At 40.1% G+C, this 21,186-nt stretch overlaps 1 protein-coding gene across 4 annotated transcripts in view; it reads right to left on the reverse strand.

Annotated features, from left to right (window-relative positions):
- Ankrd44 (ankyrin repeat domain 44) overlaps positions 1-21,186 on the reverse strand; it is a 278,250-nt gene that overhangs the window by 13,993 nt on the left and 243,071 nt on the right. For all 4 annotated transcript variants that reach the window (XM_090354537.1, XM_090354536.1, XM_090354535.1 and 1 more), the window contains exons 18-22: positions 13,023-13,224; positions 8,756-8,843; positions 5,808-5,925; positions 3,084-3,300; positions 793-880 (exon numbers count right to left, since the gene is read on the reverse strand). In XM_090354537.1, coding sequence (XP_090210663.1) covers positions 793-880; positions 3,084-3,300; positions 5,808-5,925; positions 8,756-8,843; positions 13,023-13,224 — 713 coding nt within the window. The remainder of the gene's footprint in view (positions 1-792; positions 881-3,083; positions 3,301-5,807; positions 5,926-8,755; positions 8,844-13,022; positions 13,225-21,186) is intronic.

Consider the following 21,186-nt stretch of genomic DNA (forward strand, 5'->3'; position numbering starts at 1 on the left):
CACTGTGTGTGTCACAGTACATACATGCCAAGGATACAGTCTAACGTAACACGTAGTATGTGTAACAATCTGATGCCAGTATTTGTGGGAGATGTTTCAACCTTATAGCCCTTAGCTTCTCCTCTGAACCTCTGTACTCAGGTAGGAGCACGTTGCAAATTAGTTAATGAGATGTCATGTCAGGCATGGATCCTTTAGATTTAAAATAACCTAGATTCATTATCGCCTATACTTTGTTGATTGAGTTATGATATTCAGTCACTATATTTACAACCAATGAGCCAAGCATCATGGGCCAATTAAGCACCAAGCACCTTCGGAATAATAACTCAGTGTATGAGATGGAAAACAACTTACATTTGCAAAAAAAAAATGTTTAGCACATATAAACAGTGGAGAATTGCATGCAAAGTCTTCCTGGTAGAAAATGCCTAACCATGCATAGGCACCTAGTCATGAAACTTGACTTAGTTTTAGAATTTGGAAGAGAGATATGGGCAACCACTGAGGCATTCTTCTGGTCATGAAGAATGTGCCTCTAGGCCCAGTCCTTCACACAACTTCCTAAGATGGTTCTGAGTCACCTTGGGATGACAGCAACAGCTCCACAAGCTCCTGGGAATTAATTAACACTGGGCACCATTCTTTACTCTCACCTTATTTGTCCTCAGCAACAAAATGGAGTATTTTAATTTTATGTGTAATCGCTTTTTCCTTCCCTAAAGGGCAATCTTTCTACATGTGTCCCTACACTTGTCCCCGTGTTCTCCTCACACCAGCATCTCTACTTACATTGCACAGTGCAGTGGAGTAAAGGGATTACCAATAAATTTTCGGAAACACTTTTGCTCCAAAAGTACCTCTAGACAGTTTTCATTACCTGTAAGGAATCAAAAGAATTTCAGGCATTTCCAAGCAAGAAACTTTGATTCTGACTTGCAAATTTCTCCCTGATTGCCTGAATGTTCTTCCTGCATGGAAGAAAATTAACAAAGTGCTGAAATGTTATTAACCCTGCTCACAGATGTTCTGAGGCAAAATGAGCAAATGAAACAGTGAAGGCCATATGGTCAAGCACCGATAAGAAAGACAGCTCTGAAAGCTGAAGGGATTCAGTGTTACCCTGAGCCCTTGACAGACAGGTGCCTAACATACACATGCCTCCATTGTCTCATATTCATAAATAGGAGTTCTACCTCTCACCTTCATGAATATGTTAATATGTTCCATACTCCGGGGAAGGGGAGATGGTGTGACTAGCAGAGTGCACTTTTTGATGTGGAGGACATGTTAAAGGACTCTGAGTTTTACTGTGGGAGTGTTTTCAGGGCCAGATGGTACAGAGTAGGCATCTAAGGAGAACTTTTTAATAAGTAATTAAATGTGTGGGGCTTTTGAAAGTTTTGTTAGCATTTATTTAGCTATTTGCTTTAGTTCTTTTTCACATGGGGCATGTCACATTTTGCCCGGGGCCACTGACCCCTACAGCCACTTCCTTCCTACACCTTCTGCAACTACGATTACAGGTATGAGCCACCTGCCCAGCTTGTTCTTTGGGATCAGGTCTCTAGCTTTCTGGTACCAAATGGCCTCCAACCACAAGCCTCCTCTGTAGTGAGTCTTCCCAAGTAGTGAGGACTGTAAAGAGGAACCCATCATATTTACTTTGTCCATCAGTTGATGAACACCTAGGTTCCATAGTTTACTATTGTGATGGCACTAACTTGTGAGAACATTTGGCCAAAAAAGAGAACATTCTGAAATAGAAGTTTAAGTAAGTACCAACAGTATTGAAAGTTATAGGATGATATTGGCTATATAATAATATTTTTTAAAAATAGATGCACATTCTAGGTGCATCCTAATTATTTGTGAGATAGGATTGTGGTTCAAGGGCAGCCAGGGCATAAAGTTAATCAATAGTTGAGTGGGTGGTGCATGCCTGTCACCTAGCTATAATGAAGGCTAAACTCATGAGGATCATGTTTGTAGGCCAGTCTGAACAAAGTTTATGAGACACACCCCCTCCCTCCATCTGTGGGAGGAAGAGTATGGTTCAGTCTGACCTGGGCAAAAAGTAAAACGATCTCATCTATTAACTAAAACAAAACGAGCTGAAGGTATGGCTCAAGTGGTAGAATACCTGTCTAGAAAGTGAAAAATCCCTAAATTCAAACCCAGTACCATCAAGGAAAAATACCAATAATAAAACAAGCTGCGAACTGTGATGCTAGTAGTTCTAGCCACGTAAGAGACAGAGGTTGGAGGATCTCAATCTGAGGCCAGCCCTGGGCAAAGGGGTGAGACCCTATGCAAAAACAAACTAAAACAATAAAAAGGGATGGAGGTATGGCTCAAGTAGTAAGAGTGCCTGCCTGCCTACCTGCCTAGCAAGCTCAGAGTTCAAAGTGCAAATCCTAATACCAGCAACAAGATGCAAATAGATGTGCATTCACACGCAGTTATTTATAGTAACAGAGGAGAGATTATGAAAGATAAAACATCACCTCAGGAAATGGATTTTGAAAGGAAAGTTAATTTTACTGTAGATACTTCAGAATTTTCATTTTGTACAATTTGCATGTGTTCCTTTTTTATTCATGTCAGAGAAATTAAAATTTTAAATTTCCCTAATAATAATTGCAATAAATGTGGAATATAAAACATAAGGAAAAATACCATGTGTCTATTATGATTCATTGTGACAGGTTATTCCTTATCACATTTCATCATCACATTTCCTTTTTTGCTTTTAGCTATATTATTTTAATTCCTTGTGAAACTCCTGGTTCTCTTAGACAGTTCAGAAACCAATTAAAAGTTTAATCATCTAGTTCTAATTTGGAGTTACATGTTCCTGAATAACAAAAGGAGGCAGGTGAACTTTTGCCCAACTAAGACAACATGGCAGCTACAGGATGGGGACAGAGGAAGAAATCATTCCAATCAAGCAATCAAACAGACACAAACAATTGAGCATTTAGGGCACAGAAAGGTGAAGCCATGGTTTATAGCATGGTACTATTTCACATTGGTCCTGGGGCTGGATATCTGTGGAATCAATGGAATTTCAAGCAACTCACCATTGTAACAAGCCCAGTGCAGTGGTGTGTAGCCTTGGTTGTCTCTGAAACAACAGTCGTCCTCAGAAAGAGCCATCTGAAGCAGCTCACTCAGCCACGTGGCGTGGCCCCTCGCCGCTGCATAGTGCAAGGGTGTTCTCCCTCGAGAATCTTTGCAGAGAATGGACACTTCTTGTTCCAGAAGCATTTGCACACACTCCTCATGTCCTGTCATAATCTGATGCATTGCAACGAAAACATAACACACAGGTCAGAAGGGGAGAAGATTCGGGGAGACAGTCAGCTGATACTGGGCTCAGAGCAAGAGGGCCCTGGCCTGAAGGAAAGCAGACTGGCCTAGTTCTGAGGCCAGGGTCAGGACAACCCATCCAACATCATACCAGAAAAGTCTGTGAGCAGCAGAGCATTTTACAAACATCTTGACTTTCCAAACATAACCACAAGAGATACCATGACTTGGAAGAAAGTACGGACTTTAGAATAAGAAAGATGTATTAAATCTTGGCTCCCACCTCCTGGACAAGGTGATTATATTGCTTCTGTCTGTCTGTCTTAATCTGTCTGTCAATAGGAATAAGACTAGTATTCTCATGGGCTGTTATTAGAAGTGAGAAGATAATAGAGTTGTATACATGCTGGGTGTTCATTCTGAGAACTGTACTGTCGTGCTATTTTGTTGCTTTGTGACCAACACCGAATATAGGCACAACAAGCCAGAGGAAAAGTCTATTATATACCTATGCTATCTAGCTGTCTAGCATGTTGTTGAGCTGAGTACTACAGAATTATAATCTATGGGGTATTTGTACATTAACAGAAGGGTCTAGTAAAAGTGCTACGTGATGGGAATTGTCCAGCTCTCCTGTTATCTTAGGAGACTATCATTGTACATACATGATCTGTCTTGGTGGAAAGGAGGCTATGTGCTACATGAGTTCATAGAAAAAGGTTCCTGTCCTGCTGCACAACCTATGAGAAGTGCCCAAGAAATAAGAACTGTGACGATGACACTAACCAACAAAGTTCTTTCCACTTCAGGTACCATAGGCACCAACAGGAATGCTGTGATTTCTAGTTTTGTTTATTTGGCTGAATTGGCATCCCTTGAAAAGCAATTTAGTAGCTGTATACAGAGAATTGTTCACAGCATAAGCATTCTGGCATCAGATGCAAACAAGAACAAATAGAAATAATTTGACTACTGAAAAACCAGGTCATCAAGGGCAGAACACTAGCACACAATGGAATATGAAAAAATGATGATATATTTGAAGGAAACAAGCACCAGAACCAAGAGAAAGGAAGATAATCTTTACAAGCTACTCAACAGACAGGAGACGAATAAATAGCGAGAGAACAAATAATTCAAACAGTGTTCAGAAGTTCGAATGGCTGGAAAATACCTGAAGAAGTCCTCAATGTCGTTAGCATTCAAGGAAATGCAAATCAAAAGTTCACTGAGATTCCACCTCCCCTCAGTTAGAATAGAAGCACTGAGAAATATCAGAATCATTGAGGAAACAATGTTGATGAGGAATTAGGGGTAAAGGCCCCTCGTCCACTGCTAGTGTGAATGTAACAAGTGCAGCCGTGAGAGAAATCAGCATGGAGATTCTTCAAAAACCTAAATACACATTAACCTTCTGGAGTGTCATATCATGGCTGGGCATGTATTTGAAGAATTGTACATCCACATACAAGAGAGAAACCTGGCCATTCGTGTTTACTGCAGTGCCAAACTGTGGAATTAGCCTAGGTGCTTAACAACAGAGAAACAGATAGAAAAAATATGGTATCTATCTACACCATCACCCCGGAGCATTATTTAATCATGAAGAAGAATGGCATTATGTCATTGGCAGGAAAATGAATGAAACTGAAGATCATTATGTTAAATGAGGTAAGTCAAGCTCAAAAAGGCAACACTGTATGTTTTCACTCATATGTAGGATCTATTGATGATGATGATGATGATGGAACATGAGTGTAAAGGGAGAATCAGGTGGGGGAACCAACAAAAGAGGAAAGGGAAAAGGAGAAGGTGAAGAGAATCAAAGTTCATTTTACACACACACACACACACACACATCTGAATAGAGCATAATGAAGATAGTACAAAATAGTATATCTTTATTATGAAGATCGCATAATGAATCCCACTAAAAACTGTTCAAAAAAGAGGGGGCAAATTTGTTCAAGGTCCATTGTACACATCTATGGAGTTATTAAAGCAAACTTCCCTGTTATGCTGTCAATGTCTGCTGAGACAAATATGACAGATTCCAAACAGCATTTTCTGTATTCTCTGTTATCAATGTGTAAGACAAATCTACATAAAGTGAAGAAAAAGAATTGGAAATAGGTAGACACCCCAAAAGTGGTTATCTCCGAGATGTATGATTAGTAGTGATGGTGATTTTCTTCCTCTATGTTAAAAAATTTTGCAAATGTTCTATGGTGTACATGCAATTTGTAATCAGAAAAGAAGAAGCAAGCCCACCAATAACAGGTGTTCATGAAGTTATTATCACAATCCATCATGAAATCTTAAGAGCAGGAACAGAGAGTACTTTCATTATTGTACCTTCGTGCAAGATTTTGTAATTTTTTTTGACTGTCTGAGGTTAACTGGTTATATTATTCAGCAAGCTTTTTTTTTCTTAAAATTTTGCATAGAGGATAAAAAGAAGACAAAAGCTTGAAAGCTGTGAAAGGCATACATACCCCTCTGTGTAAAGCTGTACATCCCATAATGTCAACAGCATCTACATTTGCTTCCTTTTCAAGTAACAAGGAGACAGCATCAATGTGTCCATAAGCTACTGCAAGCATCAGAGGGGTCCTCGGGAGGAAGAAAAACAGGCTTTTAAATGAGGTAGAAAATACTTTCTGGGGGAAGATGTCTCTCCATTGTTCTTGACAATAGCTAGCGCTGTCTCTGTCCCCAGCATGCTAGCTGCTCTGCAGAAGGAGCAATCTCCCTCCGCTCTAAGACCACAAGGAATAAAGTAAGAGGAACAATGTACAGGGTAGGTAGGGCTGAGGGAAGTCCCAAGGCCAACTATTCCTACTTCCCTCATTACTGGAGCCATGTACCATGCATTAAGTATCAACTGGGTATTGTATGTGTATGAGGAAAACCTTCTTCTATTTTTTGGTATATTTTCCCCTTTTTTTCTCATTTTTGCCAGTCCTGGGGCTTAAACTCAGAGCTTGAGTGATGTCCTTAGGCTTTCTGAAGGCTAGAGCTCTACCACTTGAGTCACAGCCCCATTTCCAGCTTTTTCTATGTATGTGGTATCGAGGATTTGAACTGGGTCTTTATGCATGCTAGGCAAGCACTCTACTACTAGGCCAAACTCCTGCCCCCTATTTTCCTTTTTATATACATTTTTATTGTTATTATAATCGTGTTGTACAGGGGAGTGAAGTTACAATGTCAGATTGTTTTTGAACAAAATCATCCTTTCTCTCCCTCTCTCCCAGTTTTTCCCTCCCATCCCCACCCACAAGTTGCATAGTTCATTTTTGGCACAGGGTCTAGTGAGTACCCCTTCTGTATTTGTTCACCATTTGCCTCTTTCTGTGACCCCTCTATATATCATCCCAAAGACAGATGAGTGAACAAACAAGACAAAGGAAAAGAAAAGGGCCGGGAGTTTGGCCTAGTGGTGGAGTGCTTGCCTAGCATGCACGAAGGCCTGGGCTCGATTCCTTGGTATCACATACATAGAAAAAAGCCGGGAGTGGTGCTGAGGCTCAAGTGATAGAGCTCTAGCCTTGAGAAAGTCCAAGGACAGTTCAGGCCCTGAGCTCAAGCCCAGGACTGGAAAAAAGAAAAGAAACGAAACGAAACGAAAGGAAAAACAGCAACAAAGAAAAAACTTCTTGCTTCCATTTCCTGGAAGTTCATTTCATTCAATATTATTTTAAATAACCAGATGCAAAGAAACAACTATCCAACTAATATATGAGCTAGAAACTTAAAGAGAAACTTCTCAGAAGAAGTAAGAATGGCCAATAGATTATTGGCTAAGAAAAAGTGTTCAACAACTTTGGCCATAAAAGAAGTGCATATTGGGACTGGGAATGTGGCTTAGTGGCAGAGTGCTAGCCTTGAGCAAAAGCGGCTCAGGGACAGTGCCCAGACCCCTGAGTTCAAGCTTTAGGATAAGAAAAAGAAAAGAAAGAGAGAGAGAGAGAGAGAGAGAGAGAGAGAGAGAGAGAGAGAGAGAGAGAGAGAGGGAGGGAGGGAGGGAGGGAGGGAGGGAGGGAGGGAGGGAGGGAGGGAGGGAGGGAGGGAGGGAGGGAGGGAGGGAGGAAGGAAGGAAGAGAGAGAGAGAGAAAGAAAGAAAGAAAGAAAGAAAGAAAGAAAGAAAGAAAGAAAGAAAGAAAGAAAGAAAGAAAGAAGGCAGGCAGGCAGGCATCAAAACAACATGAGATTCCACGTCATCCCAGGTTAGAACAGCCATTATCAAGAAGATTAACAATAACACATACTGGTAGGAATGTGGCCAAAAGAGAGTTCTATTACTCTGTTGGTAGGAATGTAAACTTGTTCAAACACTCAGGAAAGCCTTTTGGAGGTTCCTTAAAACACTAGGCACAGCTTGTCTATGACCCAGCAATTCCACTTCTGGGCATTTGTCCAATTGACCACAAACCAGGCCACACTAAAGCACCAGCACAACTATGTTCACTGAAGAACTATTCATCATAGGCAAGATGTGGAATCAGTCCAGATGTCCCTCAGAGGATGAATGGATCAAGAAACTGTAGTGTATATACACAGTGGAATTCTACTCATCCATCAGAAAGAATGCTACAGTACCATTTGTAAGGAAATGGAAAAACTTGGAAAAAATTATATTACATGAATTAAGCCAGATCCAAAGAAACAAAGAGTGCATGATTTCCTTCATTTGTGGTAGCTAACATAAATCTACAAACACTCTGCATGGTAAAAACAACATACACTGGGACATGATAAATCACAGAGGTCTCTAGGCATTCACAGAGTGAGACCAAAGGATAGTCTTAGGAATCCCTTCCTCTACATTGGCTTTCATTTGAATAATGCTTCATTGCCTTTAAGGAAAACGTGATTCTTCATTCTTCCTACTTTATTGTCTTAAAGAAAAACCTGGTAAGTCTAGAAGAAAAAAACCAAGTGCTGGATTGCAGAGGTGCAGTTCTAGGTGTGACTACAAAACAAACCCACATACCTGGGGCTAGGCACCAGAGTTTTACTGCTCTGAATTTCCTATATGGAAAACTGAACAGGTGGGGAATCAACCAAGAAAAAAATCCTTGGAAGAACAAAATTAGAAAGGATGAAAATATGGATGGGATAATGGTTTTGAGGTCTTGTCTTTTTGCCATGATTCATTTAATAGGACTGTAGCCGCTTCGAGAGATTAAAGATGGGAAGAAAGAGGAAAAAGGATGGAATACATAAAAGAAAGCCAGGAGACAGGGCCCACAAATACAATGCCCACTCCCCCACTGTTTCTTCTAGCTAGACTGGCACACAGCCTTGTTTTTCTAGGCCATTACCCATCAATTTCACACAACCTAGAATTCAGCCATCAGCCCACTTACCTATTCAACAAACCAACCAATGACCTCTTGTTATTACAATGTCAACCCAAGGCCAAATGTAGGTCACTTACTGTCCTTTGGCATCTTTGACATCAACCACTTCCGGATTGTCTGCAATTTCCAGTAATAGCCGCAAACACAGGGTGTGACCATTAATAACTAGAAAGGACAAATAATGGACAGCCTTTTAACAGACAAATACTACAGAAATCTCTCTACAGTGAAATTTATTGGACTTCAAGTCAGTGATCTGCCATTTCTGCTAATAGATAACCTCTGGATTTCCAGTTGCTGATGGCCCGAGGCATATCCTGGCTCAGTGTTCATCTTTCTTTCCTTTATTCCTACCAGGAATTTATGATCTTCATTTTTCTTTTCTGCTTTCCCTGCTGAGAAAGCTTTCCTTTTTTTCTTTCTTTTCTTCTTCTTTTTTATTTTTTTTTCTTCAATTCCTGGGGCTTGAACTCAGGGCCTAAGCACTGTCCTTGGGCTTTCTCAAGGACAGAGCTCTACCACTTGAGCCACAGCACCACTTCTAGCTATTGCTATGAATGAGGCATGGAGGAGTCAAACCTGGGTCTTCGTGCATCCTAGGCAAGCACTCTACCACTAGGCCAAACCCTACTCTTGAGAAAGTTTTTCTTAAACTTGATGTCCTTGCTTATTTCCTTGTGTAGGACTAACATGTTTTCCTATTTGTCACAAAGTTCACCTTTTGTTTCTCTAAATGTTACTTGCTTCTATATAATCATTCTCTGTCGAGCCTGTCTCCCAACCTTTATAAAAATAAGGAAGAACGCAGAAGGAGGAGAAAGAAGGGAGAGGAGATGGGAACAGTGGCAGGATAGAAGGAAGGTGGAGGGGAAGAGAAGAGATGAGGAAGGAGGGAAAAAGGAAGACCAGAACAGAATAGGATCTTCTTATGAGTCAGTTTACACTCTGGACAGTCTAGCAGCAATTCTCACTCATCAGTGGTGGCTTGAAGCAACTAAGCTGTAAAGGTGTGCTGTGCTCATTGCTCAGGGATGATTGGTTGAGACTCTCAGGTTACTCAGAAGTGTGTTCCTGTGGGGTCCTGGCATTCCCCAAACCACAACCCACATTGTCACAAGCACACTCAGGCATCGGGGGATCCTCCTGGTTTCCTCCTTGCCTCACTATCTCCTCTTTTCACCATCCCCTCCTCTGACCAAATGCCTTCTAAAGCCCCTTCTAGGGCTGCTGGTTCTCATCCACCCTGCCCCCACCAACCCAATAGTGGGCAGGAAATGCAGTGCAATCTCAATGTCAGGTTGGCTTTACATCCTGGGAGAAGCAGAAACCAAATATGAGGCTCATTCCTCCAGGTTTCTGAGCAGAAGAAAAAAGGAAGGAGGAGGAGGAGGAGTTGGAGGATAGAAGGAAGAAAAAGCTGCCTAAACGTGGCTTTCAGAGAGCCTAAATATGTTTAAAATTCTGAACATGACCTACTCTCCCGTCTGAACAATAAGAACACAATAAAATACATTGAATTTCCCTGGTGATAAATGTGGAGAGAAAAGGGAAATTATGTAGCTATGTTAGGCTGACAAAGGCTCTCTTCAGGGCTGTGTTTTACAGTCCTTTTTATAGCTTGCCAGTGGTGAGAGAATGCTAATTTAACATTGACAGTTTTCAGGGACAATACCTATCAGAATTAGCTCTCATTCATCGATATCACCCAATGAATGACAGGAATAATGCTAACACTACATAGATTATTCCATTCACCTCATCTCAGCACCATCCATTTACTTAATCTTGGAAAGAAATCTGGCAGATTGGAGTTATAGGTAATATGTTATGGTTGCTGTTGTTTCCATTATCTTTTTAAAATTATGCAAAAATCTGTTACCATCATTGCAATACGCAAGGAGTTTACTATATATCTATGATGCCTAAAAAGAAATGACCAGGGAGGACTGACAACTAAATATCACAGCCATGGATGGATGCATGGCGGGAAGGGAACTGCAGGGGTTTTTGTTTTTGTTTTTACTAGCTCTTCTTTCTGTAGTAATGTGATACTCTTTAAATGCTCATATTTAACAATTCCAAGGGCACTGCATTTTAATAGAGCATAGAAAACAGCATCTAATTTCTATTATCACTCAATGTGTTAGACAGAAAAAGCAATGCTGTGCTTTTGTACCCATGTTTTGCATGTAAGCTTACTGAACTCAGCCCAAAGCTCTGAGGAAAATTTAAATCCCCTTCAGAATAAAAGTGGAACCAGAATTTTCCTTACCTTCTCACATACTACATTTTCCCTTCTATGCCTTCTAGCAGAAAGATTTCAACATCCTTAGCTGCATTCTGCCAGCCCAGCTTTCTTCCTCTACCTCAGCATCTTCCTGGCTATGAGCGACAGCTATTGTTTTTCATGTTGCTCAAAAACCATCAAAACTGTCACTACATTTATCTGTGCCAAATCTCCAATATCCATCCTGGCTGGTGCTTTTCCACAATATTCCAAGGGACTGAAATAAAGACCTGCCTTTCAAGGGAACTGCAAAAAGATGCTGGGTTTACAGAGCCTGAATCACCTCTGCATCATTTTGTAACATCTGCATTTTGTAAGAGTCAAAGGAATGCCCTTAATGAACACCGTGAGGGAAACCCAACAGAGTGAATCCGCTTGACCACTAGGGGGTGCCCTCGGACCACACCTACATCACGGTGGCAAATGCGTGACGGCTGGTCACTGCTTACTGTTTGCAAGGATGGCTTCTTCAACCAAAACAGTCTTTGTCAGGAAGGGTAGAAGGGTGCTTGCCTTAATAATTGGCAACTAATGTTGACAAAGGGAAAACAAAATTTAGACTGGATAACACCACTAGCCAAGGGAGAAAAAAAAAAAAAGACTGCAATGGAAAATACGAATTTATAATTTGACCATGTGAACTATCGCTTCTAAAGCTCCCTCACCCCAGGTACTATTATTTCAGGTAATTATGCAATAGCCAGGCATTTTTCAGTTGCTATAATTGGCTTGAACATCAAGGGAAATCAGTGGCAAGTTTATTTCTCCTAGAAAATTTTTCCCAAATAATGAGTCACAAGGTCTTTTGGAAAACATCTTCGCTCCTATATTTCCTCAGTTCCATCATATTTCACAGTTATTTCTCCTTCTAAGGGTCTATTACCCTCACTGAAGGCAGATATTACTGGATTTCCTGAGCTCAAAGGTATTTATTTATGGCTTAACCAAGCCAAAAACTCTTTTTACTCTTTATTTCTGTATATATGCCTAGAAGAGTTTTGTTGATTACAAGTTATGTATATTAGAAATCTAAATTCCTGAAAAGGTACATTACTTACTTCTTGGTTTATACATGTACTCTTTTTTTCCCCCTTTTGTCCATCAAGGAGTTTGAATTCAGGGCTTAGGCAGTATCCCTGAACTCTTTGGCTCAAGGCTAGCACTCTACTACTTTGAGCCATAAGCTCCACTTCTGGTTTTCTGGTAGTTAATTGGCGATAAAAGTCTCAAACATTTTTCTTCCCAGTCTGGCTTTGAGCAGATCTCAGCCTCCTGACTAGCCCGAGCCACTGGCTATCCATGTACTCTTGAGGGTCTCTAGTTATACATCGGAGGCATCAAGAACCAAACCAAAAGCCAAGAGCCAAACAGGCTGCTGGAATTGTGTACTGATGGGCTTTTGTATGTGAAATGACCCTAAGATACAGTAATGTCAAGCTCGAAATGCTATGATATCTCTTTGTGACTCTGACTCTGGCTCTTGCTCTGGCTCTTGTCATCTGAATTTTCATGGGCAGTGACTTTCTTCAGGTGTTTTTTTGTTTTGTTTTGTTTTTTTGAGTCTTGTCTTAAATTGCTGGAAACAAAGGAAATAACTTTCTTTGAAGAAGTCTTTGTGTAACTGCAGGGTCTCTGGGTTTTTTTGAGGGGGAAGGGGAAAACAAATGGGAGGGGAGCCTACAGTAAGAGGAATGTTGGTCTGGGGGTAATGATGGAAATGGAGGGTGATGATGAAAATACTAACAGAGAAAATGCTGGGTGCTTTTGATGTGATTAGTGCTAGGTGACATATTCTGGACATTACACTTTGGCTTTTGTTCAGAAAGCTTGTAGTAGGGAACTTTTGGCCAAAGCTCCCAATATCTCTTAGAAGTTAGGAAAAAGGGCAGAAGCTGCCTGGCCAGAGATCACCTGCCATGTCAAAACATGTAGGAAATGGGCAACTATGTCTGGTGGGGAAAGAAAGCTGGAATGAAAGAAGAGGCCATTATTCTTCTTCTATTTGTACTCAGTCGTGAACTCCAGAATGTGAGTGATGAGAGTCAGGCCAGACCTACCTGAGGCGTGAAGTGGAGTTCTTTTGGTGACGTTGTCTTTCACAAAGATGGATGCCCCCTGGTTTATCAGGGCTTCTACACACTCCGAGTGTCCCTGGAAGGCAGCCAGGTCCAGAGCCGTGCGGCCCTTCTCATCCCTGATGTCCAGGTCCACCAATGACTGCAGGAGGACCTCCAAGGCCTGATGGTGCCCATTGTAGGCCTGTGAAGAAGAAAGCAATGGCTGGAATGCTCACCTCGACCCCAAACCGTCCAGTGAGAACCATGGGCAGAGACCACGCCACATAGTACATGAGAAAGAGAGCACTGATGTATCATTACACATACATTTACCAAACTAATATAGGAAAACTGCTGTGTATATTAATGAATTCTTATATCTGTTACTTCAATCCTACACCTAACAATGGATAAAATGAGAATTTCTTGTCCAGTCTTTTCTATTAGTAAGGATGAAGAAGAAAATGACCGGAACAACATGATCTTTGGGATGCAGCAAGGCAAGTCCATCTTCCAGTGTTCCACTCCTTCAACTGCTTCATCTTAGAATTTGCTTGTTTCCCTTCCTTCCTTCCTTCCTTCCTTCCTTCCTTCCTTCCTTCCTTCCTTCCTTCCATCCTTCCTTCCTTCCATCCTTTCCTTCCTTCCTTCCATCCATCCATCCTTCCTTCCTTCCTTCCTTTCTTCCTTCCTTCCTTCCTCTGGCTCTTAGGACAGCCTATTTTCTTTTATGCTTTGAAACTGGTATTATAAAGGTGATGTGCAGAGGGGTTACAGTTGCATAAGTCAGGTAATAAGTACATTTATTTCTCTTTGGAAAATGCCATTTCTTCCCTCATGCTCTTCTGGTTTTCCCTTCCCTCCCCATCTGTAAGTCATACAGTTCATTTTCAACCTAGTATCTTAATTGTGCTATGTGTTTGTTTCCCCACCCCTAAAGTGGCAACAAGAAAAGCTATCTCCTGAGGTTACTGTAACCATAAAGAGATAATGGCTTTCATAGTATCTTATATATAGTAGGTGATTTTTCTTCCTTACTTTTCCCAACAGATGATAGTGAGAACACAGAAATAAATTTTTCACACACATTTATATAATGTATGAGTATCAAGTTCAAATCTATGAGGGCTTAGCTTCTGTCAAGATTATAGGCTTACTACCATTAGAAAGCAAGATAAATAGCATGAAAGATAATTTTTTTGTGGGTCATGGAGCTTGAACACAGCCTAGGCACTGTCCCTGAGCTCTTCAACTCAAGACTACCACCCTACCCTTGAACCAAGCCTCACTTCCCGTTTTCTAAAAGTTAATTGGAGATAAGAGTCTCGGGTCCTTTGGTGCCTGGGCTGGCTTTGAACCTTGAGTTTCAAATCTCAGCCTCCTGAGAAGCTAGGATTATAGGCATTGAGCCACTGCACCCGGCATGAAAGATAATTTTTATTCCAACTATTATAAGATTAAAAAAATACACATTCTCAGACAAAGAACACTGAAAATAGAAAGGTAAAATCATGCGGGGGATAGAGGTGGGGGGGGGAATGGCTTGGGGAAGAAGGAAAGAAAGAAGTAAAATCTGTTCCTAGTGTCCCCAGCAGTTAAATACCACTCTTTGTCACCTGCACTTTAAAAAAAATTGCAGCCATCACTTAACACAATTTATTTGGAGAAAAAAAAAGGGCTTAGCCCAAAGGATTAATTTTCTTAATATAATAGAGCAATCTTAGAAACCATTTTAAAAACTGGAAAATGGACAAAAAGCATGAAAAGGCAGCTCACAGAAAAAGAAATGTAAAAGGCTAATGGACCTGAAAAAGGTCTATGTAAAATTTAAGAGTGCTATTTGTTCAACTGCCTTGGCAATAATTGACGAGTTTGGTCATGTGTTGCATTAGTTAAGACTGTGAATGAAGCCTTTTTTACTCTGTTGGTGGGAATATAGATTGGTGTGAATTTTGTGGAGGTTGATCTGACAGAATCTATAAAATTTCTTTTTAAAAAAGAAATGCAGTCTCAAGCTATATTTACCATGACCTCATTTATATAAAAAGAGAATGCATGCACATCTATAGTCACATATGGTTCTATATCCACAGACAGATTTTAGAAGGATATAAAAGAAACTACTAGCAGTGACAAATTTAGAACTGGGAGGTAGGAGAATGAGCAAATGGATTTATTTCACTTCATCATTAAAATTGGTTTTAATGATTTTTGTTATAAAAAAATAACAAAAGCTAGATTTTAAGATATTATGGTAGAATTATGAATGCTCATATTTTTTTAAAGCCCTAGTGTTATTATCATAGTTATTTTACATGTTAAACAGATATAATATAAAGGAAAATTGAATAATGAAATATTATTTAATAGCAATAATATCATAACATATGGTAGTAAATCTCAGATTTCTATTCCAGTCACATCTTCTCTTTTTACTTTATCCACCTTCTCTTAGTAATTCCATTTGGATTCTGATAGCATGGGAAACTGTCCTTCCTTTAACTTTCTCTAACTATTCCCTGCATCTCAGTTAAAAAAACCCACTTTATTCTAGTTGCTCAGACCCCAAACTTTGAAGTCAGCTTCATTTTCCCCAACTCCTTTAAAAAAAGGTAGAGATACTGTTGGTGGGAGTGCAAACTCATTCAACCACTATGGAAAGCAATATGGCAGTTCCTCAAAAGACTAAACATAAAGCTCCCCTATGACCCAGCAATTCCACTACTTGGGCATTTACCCAATCATCCAGAAACAAGGGCATACTAAATCCACTAGCACAATGATGTTCACTGCAGCACTATTTACCATAGCAAAGATATGGAACCAACCCAGATGTCCCTCAGTTGATGAGTGGATCAACAAGATGTGGTATTTGTACACAATGGAATTCTATGCTGCTGTCAGAAAGTATGACATCGCCCCATTTGTAAGGAAATGGAAAGACTTAGAAAAAATCATATTAAGTGATGTAAGCCAGACACAAAGGAACATAGGCCAAAAACTCTCCCTCATTTGTCATAATCAGTAGAAACCTTGGGCTCTCCTAGCAGAGATTTACAATAAAACGAAATCTAGATACATAAGGCCAAATAGTACGACACTAAATGTAAGGACCTCCAGGATAAGGAAACAAAAGCCAAATAATGAGTGAATGTTGTCCTTAATGTACTATGCTATCTCTTATCTCTTTTGTTGTCCCTTGGTTATCTCATATTGTTATAATATTTCACCTTGTTATCTGATATATTTTATATGTGCTTAATTGGTTACTTGAAATTGGATAGGGAAGGAAGGAAATCAAGATGTGCGGGGGAGAGAGGGAGGGAAATGGGGACCATGTCATGAGAAAGGGTATCAAGGTTTGTGAAGTTATATGCACCTTCTATCTGGTGAATATAATGTAACCCATCCATTAATCACAATAAAGAAAAGGAAAAAAAAACAATGAAAATGTAGAGATGAAGAATTGAACTTGCCAGGCACAGGCTTTTTTTTTTTTTTTTTGCCAGTCCTGGGCCTTAAACTCAGGGCCTGAGCAACTTGGACTTTCTCAAGGCTCTACCACTTGAGCCTCAGTAGCACTTCCATAATAAAGACCCAGAAAAACAACAAAGAAAGTTTGGACAAATCGGTCTGCATTAAACTGCAGAGCTTCTGTATGGCAAAGGACACAGCTAGCAAGTTAAATAGAAAACCCACAGAGTGGGAGACGATCTTCACTAACCATATACCAGACAAAGGCCTCATACCTAAACTATACCAGCAGCCCAAAAAATTAAATCACTCCAAATCTAATCTTCAAAGAAACAACCATCCCATTAAAAGATGGGCCAAAGACTTAAAGAGAGACATCTCTGAAGAAAAAATAAGAATGGCATATAGACGCATGAAGAAAGACCTGACAGCTCTGGCCATAAAAGAAATGCAAATCAAAACAACTCTAAGATTCCATCTCACTCCAGTTAGAATAGCCATGGTCAAAAAATCTAATAGCAACAGATGCTGGAGGGGATGTGGCCAGGAGGGATCACTACTACACTGTTGGTAGGAGTACAAACTCATTTAACCACTATGGAAAGCAGTATGGCAGTTCCTCAAAAGACTAAACATAGAGCTCCCCTATGACCCAGCAATTCCACTACTTGGCATTTACCCAAATGTCCAGAAACAAGGACATACTAAAGCTACTAGCACAACGATGTTCATTGTGGCACTATTTACCATGGCAAAGATATGGAACCAACCCAGATGTCCCTCAGTTGATGAGTGGATCAACAAGATGTGGAATTTATACACAATGGAATTCTATGCTGCCATCAGAAAGAATGACATCGCCCCATTTGTAAAGAAATGGAAAGACTTGGAAAAAATCATATTAAGTGAAGTAAGCCAGACCCAAAGGAATATAGGCTCAATGGTTTCCCTCATTTGTTATAATTAGTATAAACCTTGGACTCTCCTAGCAGAGGTTTACAATAGAGCAAAACCTAGATATATAAGGCCATATAGGATGAGGCTAACTGAAAGGATCTCCAGGATATGGAAACAAGAGTCATATAATGTGTAATTGTTGTTCTTAAAGTACTATGTCATTTCTCATCTCTTTTGTTGTCCCTTGTTTATTCTCATATTGTTATAGTATCTTACCTTGTTATCTGATATATTGTGTATATGTTTATTTGTTTATTTGAAATCGGATAGGGAAGGGGAAAACAAGATGAGGAGAGGGGGTGGTGGGAGGGAAATAAGGACAAAAACATGAGAAGGGGTATCAATGTATGTGAAGTAATGTACTTTCTATCTGCTGAATATAACTGTAATCCTTCTATTAATTACAATAAAAATAACCAAAGGGGGAAAAATAATGTTTTTGGACAAGAGAAACTTACAGTTAATTTCTATTTGCCCACCAAGGTGCCTTTCAATAGGGAGGGCCTCAGAATGAAATGGAAGGAGTGTTACTAAATACTTCTAGGAAGACATTACCTTTGCCTTGTACAGAAAATGTAGGGAATGCCCTTTATTTTACTCAATCTTTTTATTTATTTATTTATTTATTGCCAGTCCTGGGTCTGGAACTCAGGGCCTGAGCATTGTCCTTGGGCTTTCTCGAGGCTAGAGATCTACCATATGAGCCTCAGCACCACTTCTAGCTTTTTTCTACGTATGTGGTACCCAGGAATCGAATCCGGGCCTTGGTGCATGCTAGGCAAATACTCTACCACTAGGCCAAACTCCTGGCCCCCTCAATATTTTTTAAAGCTAGAGATGCTTTGTTATTGCAGCTAAAACAATTTCTATAAAATTTCTGAAATTACAATAGTTTTCTATACATTGTATATGATGTTTACTAAGTTTTTTGTTTGAATTATGATTTTTCCCTCTCTTCCCAGTGTCTCTTGAAAAAAAAGTGCAGACATTTAATATTTTGTATGCCTTTTAATCTATATAATTTAGTATTTGGTACTTGCCCTCAATTTTATTATGATGTGTACTAGTGTGTAATGATGTTTATTAATGTTAATTGAACTATGTTTTTATACTTTCTGGGGATGTGTGGTTAAAGTACTGTAGGAGGAATTATTTGTCTCTCTTCCCCAGCTTGTAAAAACTTAGTGTAAGAGCATAAACATCTAAACAAGTAATGAGATACATTTACTCTCCAGAAAGAGACAGAGAGAGAGAGAAAGAGACAGAGAGAGAGAAAGAGACAGAGACAGACAGAGACAGACAGAGACAGAGACAGACAGGGTGGGAGGGAAAAGAGAGATGGAGACACACTGAGAGGAGATAACATAATAAATTCCCCTTCATCCTTCACCCAGTTTTAGCCATTATCAACTCTGGCCATAGGTGATTTTAAGCTAACTGAGAATCACCAGATCTTATGTAAAAGGCCGTAGAAATGAAAGCATCCATGTCAGGTTGTAAGTAACTCCATTGTACTTGACCATCAGCTGAAATATGCTTATTTTGACAACTGGCATTGCATAATACTTTTTACTTTACTGTTTCAACTAATATAGACTCAGTAGAGGTGTGGCTCAAATGGTAGAGCACCAGCCTGGAGACCAAAAATCAAGTGAAAGCTCCAGGTCCTCAGTTCAAGGCCCAGTACTGGTACACAAAGAAAAGAGGAAGAAATGGGGGAGGGGAAGGAAAGGAGAGAGAGAGAGGGAAGGAGGGAGGGAGGGAGGGAGGATGGGAGGGAGGAAAAGGAATTGGAAGGAATGAAGGAAGGGAAAAGAGAAAAGGAAGGAAGGAAGGAAGGAAGGAAGGAAGGAAGGAAGGAAGGAAGGAAGGAAGGAAGGAAGGAAGGAAGGAAGGAAGGAGATAAGGAAGAAAGGAAAGGAGAGAAGGAGACAGGGAGGGAAAGAATAAAAGATTCTTATCTTCACACCAAAGGTTTAATGGGCCCATATAGATAGATAGCAGGCTCTATTTGCAAATGCTAGAATGACAAGGAAATAAGCATTTGAGTTTTTGCTCATTTGACTTAATCTTGAAAAATGGACTTGGCAGCTTATAATGCATACATATATACAAAGCTACCACATTTAGATTTAATTAAGAGAAGACCCACAGGGGAAAAGGAGGAATAAGCAGGAAGGACAGCAACAGGATAAGGCAGCATTGTCCTGACCCTCCTCACAAAGCTGCCTGAGAGCACAGACTTGAGAATTTACCCCATGCATAGACCCCTTCATGTTTCCCTTAATCCTTAGAACAAAACTAAAATCCAATCCCCCAGGTTAAAGAGGCTTAATAAATAAAGAGGCTTAATTAAAATAAAATGGAGTAAGCTTTACTACTTAGGATAGCTTTAAAATTTTAGCCTCTACTTTCTCTAGAAAAAGCACCTCCAAATACTATTAAAGATAGCCTGGTTGAAGCCAGGCACCAGTGATTCATGCCTACAAATCTAGCTACTCAGGAGGCTGAGATCTGAGGATCACTGTTGGAAGCCAGTCTGGGAAGGAACATCTGTACAACTCTTATTTTTGATTAACCAACACACACACACACACACACACACACACACACACACACACACACACACACACACACAGGTCAGATTTACCTGTAACTTCTTTTTCTTTTCTTTTTTTTGGGGGGGCCAGTCTTGGGCTTGAGCTCAGGCCTCAGCACTGTCCTTGGAGTTTCTCAAAGTTAGAACTCTACCACTTGAGTCTCAGCACCACTTCTAGCCTTTTTTTACGTATGTGATACCAAGGAATCAAACCTGCGTCTTCGAGCATGCTAGGCAAGCACTCTACTACTAAGCCAAACTCCCAGCTCCTGTAACTTCCTTCTTTAGTCTAGTTTGTGACTGTTGAATTTCACTCTGAATAAAGGCTTCAAACTTGTAAATCATTTTAAGGAATACCTCTTAAAAACATGAGAAAGGGTATCAATATTTGAGAAGTAATGCACCTTCTATCTGGTGAATATAATGTGACCCTTCTATTAATTGCAATAAAAAATATATGAAAAAAAATCTCACTAGGTGACTGAACCTTTTAAGATAGGAACTAAGGTCAATGAGAGAGAAAAACAGGAACCTCAACAGAAGTCATGGAAATCATGGTCATCTACAAATCTCAACAGCTGGAACTTTTCATTTACATAATCCTGTTTCATCATTTAATTTTTTCAAGTGGATGCAATGTTCATGGAATTCAGTGGGCTGTGATAACTACGGAGACTTGAGTCATTCAGCCGGTAAACAGTGACAAGGCAGATCAAGTGGAAGCAGTCAAGGCTTAGGGACATCTGGTTCTGTTCTCTTGCTTCCACCTAAGAGATCATGAGTTTTATCAACTTAATTGTTACCTCTGGAGAGGGAGATAGGCATACTTGTAGTGATCTTAAAATATGCAGGCTTTTTTTTTAAGTGTTAGTGCCTAGAGGGAAAGAATAAAATAACTTTAGAACAACTCCATTGCGGTTCCCCTGAACAAAGCTACCATCACCATCTCCTGCCTGGATGCCTTTGCTTTGGCTCTGGTGCTGTGGTGATTCAGTACAGTATTGAAGTGATCCCATGAAAACAGAAGTCCTTCCAGGTCATGTGTCTCCTCAAATCTGTCCATGTGGCTTCCTGCTCTTCTGAGTAAAAAGAGTTTTCCCAATTGGAACATGAGGAGCCATGTACAGTGCGCGC

Source organism: Megascapheus bottae, chromosome 21 (assembly GCF_031878675.1).
Source record: "Megascapheus bottae isolate mThoBot1 chromosome 21, mThoBot2.hap1, whole genome shotgun sequence".
NCBI lineage: Eukaryota > Metazoa > Chordata > Mammalia > Rodentia > Geomyidae > Megascapheus > Megascapheus bottae.